Source organism: Wyeomyia smithii, chromosome 1 (assembly GCF_029784165.1).
Source record: "Wyeomyia smithii strain HCP4-BCI-WySm-NY-G18 chromosome 1, ASM2978416v1, whole genome shotgun sequence".
NCBI lineage: Eukaryota > Metazoa > Arthropoda > Insecta > Diptera > Culicidae > Wyeomyia > Wyeomyia smithii.
The window spans coordinates 176,061,834-176,074,488 of NC_073694.1; the positions used below are offsets into that span (position 1 = coordinate 176,061,834).

Below are 12,655 nucleotides of genomic sequence, written 5' to 3' on the forward strand. Positions count from 1 at the left end.
GTCACTCACGGATTGGATGCTCGGCAGGTTGGCCGACCATCCCTGGTCTATGTCTGAAATACTGGAACGTCGGACGTGAGACTCGACCGCCGGAGGTTAAGGACTTGGCTCGTGGCGCAGAAAGAGTCCCTCGATGATACGCTCCAGCATCGCTGGTGATCGCTCCGCAGGATCCAGCGCGCCTTTAGTCTTGGCCATTACGATCCTGTAGGCGTCACCCCACGGATTTGTATTGGCACTCGCACATAGCCTATCGAAGCATCAACCGTCGGCCCTGCCCCGAAGCAGTTATCTTCTCAGGTGTCTGTTAGCAGGTTTCCCACCACCTTGAAAAAAAGGCTTAGGACTTGTAAACGAGCCGACACCTCAAAACTTCTTTGAATTGAGGTCGACGGTTTCTTCAAAGATATATAGTACTAAGCAAAATATTTCAATAGCCCTCAATATTGATATTTCTAGAAGACTTTAGCCACATGAGCAGTTTCCTTGCCAAATCAGGTATTTCTTGGTAAAGTTCGAAAGTTCAGCTTCGTTACTTCCTCCGAAACATCATGGGTAGTAAAAAACACTAGCTCCGGAAGCTGCCAGAAGTCCGCCTTGACGTAAGTCTCATCATCCATGATGAGACAAAGAGGCTTCGTCAGCATCTGAATGTACAGTTTCAGGGCCCGTGTCTTTTCCACCGTATTTTGCAGTTCGTCACGATTTCGAGCCTTCTGAACTTTGTACGTATGCAGTCCCTCTTGGACAGATTCACATCCCTGACCAAAGCATAGGGATTCTGCGTAAACGCTTCCACAATACGCTTGAGGTCCTGATCATTAACAGAACATCCATTCTGACCGCATTTTCCCTTCCGTTCCATGCTCAGAATTTCGATTTTGCAGGAGCTTACGCCAAATCAATTCGAAAAACTGACAGTGTAGTGTGTAAACAATACACTCCAAACTACTTCTACCAACATTTTCAAGACAAAATACCCAATGAGTAATTTTCTACAGCATTTTTTCCTTTAGAGCAAGATCGCGCCAAGTGACCTATGGTCGAATATCGACCATTTTTGATTTGAATGAAACTTTGCACACGTATTTGGCTTAGCAAACTGAGCATTTTTCACAGATGGAGAGATTTTTTACACCCATGAGTTATATTCTAAAAGGGCGTATGCCTTTTGGCATAGGTTTTATTCGAAGCATTGTAGCCCAGAAACCGTTGGTTTTATAGAAAAACAGTCTGAGAATGAATTGTAGGGAATTAAAAATGCACCTTGAAAAAAATATACACTGTACAAAAAAAATTTTTTTTTGACCAAAAAAAATTAAAAATAAACATTAAATTTCAATTAAAAAAAAGAGTTGAATGTTTTTTATTTTTTTTTTTTTTGGAAACTTGACGTTAATACGCAACTTTTAAAAAAAAGTCCAGGATGGACAAATGAAGAATATTTTTAATGGTACTTTATTTTTTTTATAAAAATTTTCAAAATATTTGTATTCTGATGATTTTAAAAGATGCAGAGAGTCATTTTGAATCATAAAACTCTTGGAAGTAAACATTCTAAAGGCATCGGTTTTCGAGTTATTTTAAATTTAAGCTCGAAAAATTATTAATATTTCGGAAAATACAAAAAAAATATTAAAAAATTATTAAAATTTCGGAAGATGAATACACCAAGCCCAAATGCTGTTAACCCTTTCCTGATCATCGGTGCTCATCAAGCTTACGCAAATTAAACGAAAACGTTATTGCAAAATTAAAAATATTGAACGGTCAAGCTCATTTTAATACGTCTCTATCAACTTGTGATTCGTTGTTTACTATTCAGAATCTTAAGAATATCAGCTTCATCATAATATCGGAAGTACTCCATCATGATACTGTTGCGGTTCAGGTGTTCATTTTCATTTTCACGTTTTTTTTTTGCTTTGATCGGTTTTTTGACGTAGGACTACGTCTAACCGCACTATATCGAGATACATTCTGAGGAAACTAAAAACCAAGATGTAACGTCGGAATGAAAGATCGGAATGAATGATGAACAATGTACCAATCACATGCGAGCACTCCTGGCACAGACTTCATGAGTGGACACCAACTGCCTGCTATGACAACCTCTATTGGCAACCTCTATTCAGTGGCAAAAAAAAATTTGGTAGAATCTCCCCGTCCCAATAGGTCAACTAATATTTTCTTCTATGAATCTAGACTATTTTGATGTCTTGATAGTAAAGCTTTTTCGGAAAGTTCGTAACAACCTCCTTTATCAGACAATTAAACGATCTGTTGTGAGAATCTTATTAAAACTGATGTCTTGTAGGAAAACATGCTGACACAGGCAACAGTACTGCACCGATCCATGTATGAGAAGACGGTCGCTCGTCGTGTGTGCAGTCAATCCAAGTGGAAACAATGTAGCTGCTGTCGAAGTACTGTGGTGCGTGTTCGCACACTACGCTGTGCGACCGGGGATAAAAAAAATTCTGTACGCAACAGCATATCCCGATGTTGGATGTTGCATCCAATATGTGATTATAACTGAACGGATTTTGACCACCAATGCTTTGGTCGAACGACGACGGTTGCCAAAGCATGTTATACAATAATTGGCATATCATTGTACATTGTACGATGAACAGTAAATTAGTAAAAAGTTCAGTTGAAATCCACTTCTTCTAGTTCAGTTTCGCAGCTTTCAACCAATCACGAGCTCGCTTTATATAGCTGCAACAGATGTTTTCTCATCGTTTTAAAGTACTTATTGTATTACTACCCCTGAACAGATTTCAAACACCGATGTCTTAATCGACAGGTAGAATATTGCGAAAGATTGTTATATGATAATTAAAAAATCTCTTCAACAAAAGTTGTGTTAACATTCTACTAATCAGAAGTTTGCTACCCCGTTGCTCGTTTCCCTTTGGTTGTCGTGACGAGTAGATGGCATTTGAACTGCAACCGTAGCGATTTTCATATCCATGTTTAATGAAAAAACCTTCTTTCAAACTCCTAATATTAGAGGTTGCATTGGGTCTGTTTTTCTCAGATTTATTTAAATGACCAACTATAGGCTATTCAAAAGACAATAGAAAACCAATATGCCTCGTAAAGATTTTTAAACAAATAGTTCAGATAGCTCGTTTAAGCTGTACTGATGGTTATATTTTTCCAGTTAACCCGTAAAGACCCGGGACGGAACTTTTTTTTAGAAAATGGTCGTTCTCAGCGATGCTGCGGCCGATTTGAGTAAACTCGGAATATTATTCAAGGGGAATAGTTGCTCTAAGTTTTAGTAAGGGTGCCACCCCTCTGAACCCCTCCCAGTTTATGTGAGACCCAAATATGTCTGTGCCTTTTTTTATTTTTTCCTACTGATTGAACAAACGCATGGATTTATCATACGTATCAAATGTCCTTTGCATCAAATTATGTCGAGTAGATGAAATACGATTAACAAAAGTAAATTTTGAAGTTACCAAATTATTTCAGTGCAAAATCACATAACTACGTATTTTCATAGAAAGTCGAAAAAGATGTTCTACTGAGGGAGATTGTAGCTGTGTCCTTCAAGTTTTCTACTCTACATTTTTAGAATTAGGTCTTCTAAGTCCAAATATGTTAAAAGACTCATTCTAGCATATACAGATTTTGAGAAAAACAAGTTTGAATTCACTAAAGTACGAATTTTCATGGAAATTCGATTTTCTCAGTCTCTCACAGTAGGTTTCTATTTTGTTTTTCCATTTTTCAACTTTACATTTTTAGAAAAAGGTCTCCTGAATTCGAATATGGCGAAAGATTTATTCTAGCATGAACAGATTTTGAGAAAAACAAGTTTGAATTCACTAAAGTACGAATTTTCATGGAAATTCGATTTTCTCAGTCTCTCACAGTAGGTTTCTATTTTGTTTTTCCATTTTTCAACTTTACATTTTTAGAAAAAGGTCTCCTGAATTTGAATATGGCGAAAGATTTATTCTAGCATATACAGATTTTGAGAAAAACAAGTTTGAATTCACTAAAGTACGAATTATCATGGAAATTCGATTTTCTCAGTCTCTCACAGTAGGTTTCTATTTTGTTTTTCCATTTTTCAACTTTACATTTTTAGAAAAAGGTCTCCTGAATTCGAATATGGCGAAAGATTTATTCTAGCATGAACAGATTTTGAGAAAAACAAGTTTGAATTCACTAAAGTACGAATTTTCATGGAAATTCGATTTTCTCAGTCTCTCACAGTAGGTTTCTATTTTGTTTTTCCATTTTTCAACTTTACATTTTTAGAAAAAGGTCTCCTGAATTCAAATATGGCGAAAGATTTATTCTAGCATGAACAGATTTTGAGAAAAACAAGTTTGAATTCACCAAAGTACGAATTTTCATGGAAATTTGATTTTCTCAGTCTCTCACAGTAGATTTTTGTTTTATTTTTCCATTTTTTAACTTTGCATTTTTATAAAAGGTCTCCTGAATCCAAATATGGCGAAAGATTTATTCTAGCATGAACTGATTTTGAGAAAAACGAGTTTGAACTCACTAAGGTACTAAGGTACACTAAGGTACACACTAACACAAACTTTTTGCGGTGCCAGTGCTCACATCGATTTTTTTATCTTCGTTGGTTTGGTTAGTTATTCGTAGTTCCGACCGTAGTCTCCGTATAAATTGTCCAAGAAAACAAAAAAAAAACTCTATCGTCCGCTTTATTTACTCTAAAGACTAATCACAAGCCACGTGACTCTTTTTTTTGTTTTAAAACTTGAAAGGCTTTAATTTTTTTTTTTCAGTTCGTATATTTCTAAACCAACCCGAGATTCCGTATGGTTTATAAATATACGAATTCTGCTCTATGCTATGAACCAAAACTTTGATACCGAGTTGCTGGTATCTAGTTAGAAACAGATATAATTACTTGTCTAAGACGTACATACTTTGATAGTTTTAACCATGTTTCACTCAAAATCTGTTCATGCTAGAATAAATCTTTCGCCATATTTGAATTCAGGAGACCTTTTTCTAGAAATGCAAAGTTGAAAAATGGAAAAACAAAAAAGAAACCTACTGTGAGAGATTGAGAAAATCGAATTTCCATGAAAATTCGTACTTTAGTGAATTCAAACTTGTTTTTCTCAAAATCTGTATATGCTAGAATGAATCTTTTAACATATTATGTAGAGTAGAAAACTTGAAGGACACATCTACAATCTCCCTCAGTAGAACATCTTTTTTGACTTTCTATGAAAATACGTAGTTATGTGATTTTGCACTGAAATAATTTGGTAACTTCAAAATTTACTTTTGTTAATCGTATTTCATCTACTCGACATGATTTGATGCAAAGGACATTTGATACGTATGATAAATCCATGCGTTTGTTCAATCAGTAGGAAAAAATAAAAAAAGGCACAGACATATTTGGGTCTCACATAAACTGGGAGGGGTTCAGAGGGGTGGCACCCTTACTAAAACTTAGAGCAACTATTCCCCTTGAATAATATTCCGAGTTTACTCAAATCGGCCGCAGCATCGCTGAGAACGACCATTTTCTAAAAAAAAGTTCCGTCCCGGGTCTTTACGGGTTAAATAAATTTAATTCAATATGACAATCCTAGTTGCATTACGCGGTTGTGGTATAGAGAAAACCCAAATTATATGCATCTTGACGTTAGGTTTTAAACAATCATATTCGTATTTTTCAATTACAAAAATATTACATCAGCATCTGCAAGAAAATATTACTAAACATATAAACACAACCTGTCGCACAACACAACATATAAACACAACCGTGTAAAGATACTAACATATGAACACAACCTGTCATGCCAGACTTGTAATTGAACAACATTATGCAAACATCAGTTGGAGAGGTTAATGTTGTTTATCAAACCGAGCTAGGTTTATTTTGAAGGAAACAGACGGATGACTTTTAAATGTGGCATTTTGTTGTTTGAATTTCATTGGTGTCTTAAAACTGATTTTTTTCTTCTGGTTCTGCTTAATGAATAAATGTTTCAATTGGCCTAAAATGAAAAAAAAAAAAATGACTGTTACATGTTACATCCTCATAAATTCCAATGTCAATTTAAATTTTTTTGTGAATATAGACTTTCCACTAAAAACTGCAACTCTTTATCGTCACTTTTCCAACGAACTTGTAAATACAGGATTTTTTTATGTGACTGCTTTGCTAAGCAGTTGTAAGAAACTGACAATGACACTGCTTTGAAATCGGTGAGTGAACTATCTTTCACAAGCGCAACTGAAGATGAAAGGAAGTTTGCTTTCTACTAAATCGTTCTTAATTAAGACCTATGTAAAAAATTGTCTTATCGCGTGTTGAAGAAATTTGACTGCCTTTGGATGAAAGGTATTCATCAATGCTAAAAACAGTATTTTTTTCTTCTTAAATAGATGTCTGCAAATAAATAATCTAAATTATTTTTTTAAATAAACGCTTTTCTTTTTATAACTTTCTGGTGGCATATGACCATAACAATATGTGGCCACCAATGAACTAGTTTTAGGACTGTAAGTTGTTAGAGGTGTCGTTTGATGGATTTAGGCTCAATAATCTGAAAGTATTCGGAACGCAACGTCCGCATGAAGCCTTCAACGACCCAGACACTTGATATGACCCTTCCGAGTAATTAGAGGTATAGCACGGTATTAAGTACTGCTTTGATCATGTCCATTTTGGTTTCGGTTTCGGCAACATAATGGACAAAATGCCTTTCTCTTGGTGGTTGTTGAGTTTGAATTGTTTAAAAGCAAAAAAAGAAAACTATAAATTATGATCAAACATAACCGCTCGTTTTTGGCTTATGTGTGCCAAAGTCAAACCGTGTCGGAAGTGAAACGTAGTCAAATCGAACAAAGTCTGAATTTTCTAAATGAAATATGAAACTATCGTAGTCCTACGTCAAACATGCGGTCGTGTCTTGGATACCACCCTCGTACTATTTGATACTTCGGAACGATTCGCTGCTGCAAAGGTATTGCATTCATACAGAAGTATAACGCTGTAATGATTTGATGTACGTGTTTCGGGAATAAGTAACGGATACTAAACCTATCGAAATTAAAAGGCTATTGAATTTCCTATAAACTTTAGCATCAATTTGCACATACTTTTTCGAAATGATTTGTGTATTGTGATGGCAAACAGTTTACTAGAGTTTACCAATTACATACCAATCTTCTGTTTATAGTCCCCTCAAAACGTATTAACTATTAATTCTTTGTACTTTTCCGCAGGAAAGCATCAAGGAGGTTTTCGACACCGCCATTTGGGACGCACTCCAGGCGAGGGAATTCGACCGAAAGCGGCCACTCTGGAAGCGGCTGCTCTGCGTTACCTGTTGAGCGCTCTAATAGTTAACCTCAAAGCACCTAAACACGACCGCCTGTAACAAGCAAAAACGAGACTGCGTATTTGTGGTTGTATTTTATTTCGTGTAATGCTAACGTTTTGTATAGTATCGGAACGCTCAAGTTAAGTGAACTGTAGGAATCAAAGTAACGACATCCAAATGCTCCAATCGTATGAATTGTATGTGTTTTGTTTTTTTAAAGTAATATTAAATTTTTTTTCGACAAACTAAATCTGATTAAAATCATCACCATTTTTAGACATAAACGAAAAAAAGGTCTTCCGTCAATTGCATATGCGGCATTAGAAAATGACAATAAATTATTACATACTTTTAACTGCTAAGCATCACAAACCTAGAGGATAGTACATTTAAACCTAACTGTATATTTGAACAAGCGTGTAATTAAGTGTAAAATATACCTAGGTTGAAACAAAACTCTTGCCAATAAGTAATAAACAACCGAACAAGAAACGACTGAAAATATACTGCAAAAATATACCACACTTTAGAAAACGCAGGCCTTCAATCACCCATGAATAAAGAAACGTCCAGCCGAACCGACACACACACACACTTCCATTACAGGGCAATGGCAATGGTTCGCTTCCCCGATTGGCTACTGTTAGCATCCCGGAGCGAAACGTAATCGAAAATTGCGGGTTATTTATTCGTTCGTTCAGCCTCGTCCCGGAGCGGGGCCACTAATGGTGGCACCATGCCATAATGCTGATAGTTCGGATGAGTGTGATTCGATCTTTACCCGGCAACGTCAGGAACGAACAAAAGAAATGGTCTGGTCACAACCGGATCACATGTACAACATTCTCCAGTTTCGCTTCGCTTCCCCTCGCTGCACCATCGCGTCCCACTATGGTGTTAAGTTCATTTTAGTTTTGCCAAATAAGGCACGTTGGATAAACTAATTTACTTTCCGTTAGTACAAGGCCGTGCTTGAGATTTGTTGTCAAGGATGTGTAAAATAGCAGTCGTTCAATCATAATTTGATTTAAGTTTTCCTATTTATTGGCTGATCTTTCCTTAAACATACATGTTGGTGTTAAGCGTGAAGCGGACTCGTTCAAACATTTGCTACGTACTTTATTAATGAAATCTTCAAACTGAACATTGAATTTTGAAAAGGATTTTTTTTTCCAAGAGAATTCTCTTTATTTCATACGTTTACGTCGGTCAAACAATTCATTTCCTTCGCTATAATCATGAAAGTATTTGCAAGGGAGTCTCTTCAGCTTTTTTGTCAAAAAAAAAATCAAAAGAAGGTTGTATGCAAAGCCACGACCGCAAGGTTGAAGTAGAATACTTTTACAAGAAAGATAACCTGGCTGTTTGCGTGTCAGCCATTTTTTCTAGTAAATAAACGTTTACCGTTCATTGGCAGTATTGTAATTTCTTTTTGTCTGATATTTTGAATGAAGTTCATTGGATATTTTTAAATTTTGTGCAAATGAGAAGTTGAAGTGCTGCCGAATTGTAATATGCACATTTAATACGACATCATTAAACGGGAACGGAACAAAGGCTACGGTTATGCAGAACGCGAATGCCGGCGCGATGCGATTCGCCTTACCGTGGTGAAATGTACAGCTCTTTTTAAGGCGAAGTAGAGTTATACATTTCAACAGATTTCGTCTTGCCGAATCGCATCGCGCCGTTATTTGCGTTCTGCATGACCGTAGCCAAACACTAAGCGACGCAAACACGTAATAATAATCAGAGTATGCATGTAGATGAAGATAATTAACTTTGGATTATAGCGCAAAACGAGAAAATATTAACTCTTCAAATAATCATTTGTGTTCTTCAAATTTCAGTTGTTCAATTTAATATCCGATGAAATGTTTGTTTATTATCTGATGAAGCTCTTATATAGGCTAAATGATGCAATCCCAATTTACTAGGTCCATAACTCTGCCGACCGTGCTTGGGAAAGCGCGGTATAACGACCAATCAGAGGTCGAATTTTGTGTTTTGACAAGGCTTAAGAGTTTTCAATAGTACAATAGTTCGAATGATGAAATTGCAATTTCATGCATTTGGTAGGAATCTTAGAAGATTTTCTAATCGATTGCTGCAAAAACGAAGGAAATCCATCGAAAACTAACCGATTTATTAGCATTTGAAATTTTTCTCACTTTTTTCAGTGTTAGATTTTCATTTTAATCCCTATGTAGCCGAACTTCCTGAGAGAAGTATTCCAATTCAAAATTAAACCTTCATTAATTCATTTGTTGTCCTTATAAGGACAATTCTTCAATTTATCATAGGATGTAGTGTTTATCTTACATCTCTGTGTTACCTTGATAGTGAGGACTAAGGCGCACGGTCAACACAATGAGAAAGGTGTTTTCACATTGAAAACTAGACACGGCTTTACTGGAGGAAGTGTTGACAAATGCATCTACCGCTAATACCACCGCTATCATACGAAAGCGCGTCGTTTCATGTGGGGAATATCAACAACGAAAAATGACGCGCGTCTAAGCATAACCCGAACTGTTGCGCCGTGCTGCTCCCATTTACCTTTACATCGGCCTCAGGGAAGTACCGGCTGCATCTGCATCTACCGCTGAGGCTGTCACTATATTGCTATTGGTACCAAAAGCTATTAACTCTTCAAATAAGTGTGTTATTTGTTCTCAAAAGAACAATTGTTCAATTCAAAATCGGATTTACGCAATCGCATCTCTGTAATATTACCGACAATAATATTCTTCTGAACAAAATGATACAACTTTCCCATTAGGCCTCTGCCATAATAGACGCGAAAAGCGACGCGAACCGATTCGCTCAGCTGTAGGTTAATGTACAGCCATCAGTAGAGCTGTACATCAACCTACGGCCGAGCGAATCGGTTCGCGCCGCTTTTCGCGTCTACTATGGCAGAGGCCTTAGAGAAAGTTGCTGGCTGATGTATTCACTTCATGCAAGCCTGCTGCTGATGCTTCCCGCTACCACACTGAAACAGCATTTCAGTGAAGGGAGTGTCGTTGCATCAGCTGACCCTGCTACTATCGATGCTGATATACCCGCTGCAACAGCTACGCTTTGCATCGCCATGCCACAGTTGTGGCCGCTATACGCTGGCCCAACTGCTGAGCAACTGCAACGCTATCCGTAGCCCACAGTTGTGGCCGCCATTGGTATCCGCTGTACCTGCATCTGCTGGCCCTGCTGCTATCGATGGTGAGATCCGCTGAAACTGCTACGCTTATTCGCAGCCATGCCACAGTTGTGGCCGCTATCCGCTATCGATGGTACCCACTGCTCGCTCCCGCTGCTGCTAAGGGAGGACTGCTGTCGTCGCTGTTCAGAACTACTATGAGCGGCTTCGACTAAAACAGGCTCTTATATAGGGATGAAAATAGGAATGAATTATTTTACGTACGTGGTGGAATGATATAACTTTAAAAATATGTGTGACTTCATTCTGGTTCAGAGCGATCATTTGATAAGCTCCACCTCTTTTTTCAGTTTCTAAAGTTTTTCCTCAGTTTCGTAGCACGGATGCACAAAAATGTTTTCTTGTCGAGCCGGACCGATAGCACTCTCATTGAAGCAACAAAATAACATGTTTTGTGTCGTGTTGCGCAGCTTCGTTGAAGAAAATGTTCCCGTCCCCGTGTCGCATGTAAGCAGATTATTGCGTTCAGTAGACAGTAGATAGTGTATCCAGCGAATAAACACCGATGGTGCTCTCACACACGCAACGGTTTTAACCCGTATCTTATTGCGGTTTGTAACATCAAGCGATTTCGTTTGCTCGCTGTTGCGTGTTGCATCATGTGACAACTTGGCAGCTGGGAGACGACGAAATTCTGTTTACGCTGATTGATTGAATCGTCTTCATATAAGCTCTGCATAGTCGAACTAACTGCTTTTGTGAATGCGTTCTAACAGGGCAGTTTATTATTCAATGTCGGTTATGCTGATGGCAGCCTTTGCGCTGCCCATACAGTGGGGAGTTAACTAAATAAAGTGAAAATTAGACAACTACAACAGAATTTGATTGCATCCCGCACAGAATGTCTGCTTGTGTTGATGCCAGAAAATTATTAACCTTCAATTATTTTTTATTTGCCTTGAAAAAAGCATGTTGCGGTTCAAAATCGGTTGCTAATTACAACCTTTGAGCTGCCCTAACATTGGGGGAATTAAGATACACGGACAACATGCACTGTGGAAGCTATTTCACATTCAGTAAATTAGACGGGTGCGACAAATTTGAATTGCTAGGATGCAACACAGAATGCTTGCTTGCGTTGACAAAAATTATTAATTTTCAATGACTTGTTTGTTTGCCTTAAAAAAGGCATTTTGATTTCCGAAATTGGATTCCCTGATGGCAATCATCATGCTGTCCCAACACGGGGGGAATCATGGCTGTCTGGCGACACACGCTGAGAAAAACCGCGCTGCTCCTGAGACGTGGTGACCAACCACAGGGCTAGTGCTGCTGCTAAGGAAGGACGACTGCTGTTGTCGCTGTCCAGAACTATTATGAGCGGCTCCGGCTAAAACAGGCTCTTATATAGGCCAAATAGCATGTTTTCAATTGCAAGGTATATGATCCTGTCGACCTTGCTTGGGAAGCAAGCATATAACGACCAATCAGAGGTCGAATTTTTCGTTTTGACAAGGCTTGACTATTTTCAATAGTACAATAGCGTGAATAATAAAATTACAATTATCTTATTTTGGGAAGAATCTTAGAAAATTTTCCAATCTATTGCTGCAAGAACGAAGGAAATCCATCGAATTCTAACCGATTTATTAGCATTTGAAATTGGACATATTTTTCACTTTTTTCGGTTTTAGATTTTCATTTCACATCCCTATGTAGCCGAACTTCCTGAGAGAAGTATTCTACTTCAAAAACCATAGAGCTGAGAATATATCCCGAACAAGCTGTTAGACACGTTTCATGTTTATTGATTATGCGGGATTCGAGCACACTGATTCGTCGCTGACAACTGACAACTCAAACGGAAAGTCATGTGAAATGACAGGGATGGGAACCTGATTCCCGATAAGTCGCGAGCTGCCAGTCGTTGGAGACATCATTTTGCATTGGTGAGAAAGGTATGAGAGTCGTCGAGGGGAACAAGAGTGAAATTGGAGAAGGCCCAGTGAGACGAAAAAATCCTGCGGATAACTGAAGAGCACAAAATCGCTGGGAAGGACGGCTTACTAGCCGAAATTTTCACCGTTGGGAGCGAGTAACTGGTACTCATTACGAAAGTCACTTTACGGTGAAATATATTGCA

General features: G+C 37.9%; 1 protein-coding gene across 4 annotated transcripts in view; it reads left to right on the forward strand.

The window, feature by feature from the left end:
* Nucleotides 1-7,886, forward strand: part of LOC129732761 (uncharacterized) — a 191,028-nt gene extending 183,142 nt beyond the window's left edge. For all 4 annotated transcript variants that reach the window (XM_055693990.1, XM_055693962.1, XM_055693971.1 and 1 more), the window contains exon 7: nt 7,255-7,886. In XM_055693990.1, coding sequence (XP_055549965.1) covers nt 7,255-7,362 — 108 coding nt within the window. In that variant the 3' untranslated portion in view covers nt 7,363-7,886. The remainder of the gene's footprint in view (nt 1-7,254) is intronic.
* The last annotated feature ends 4,769 nt before the right edge of the window (nt 7,887-12,655 follow it).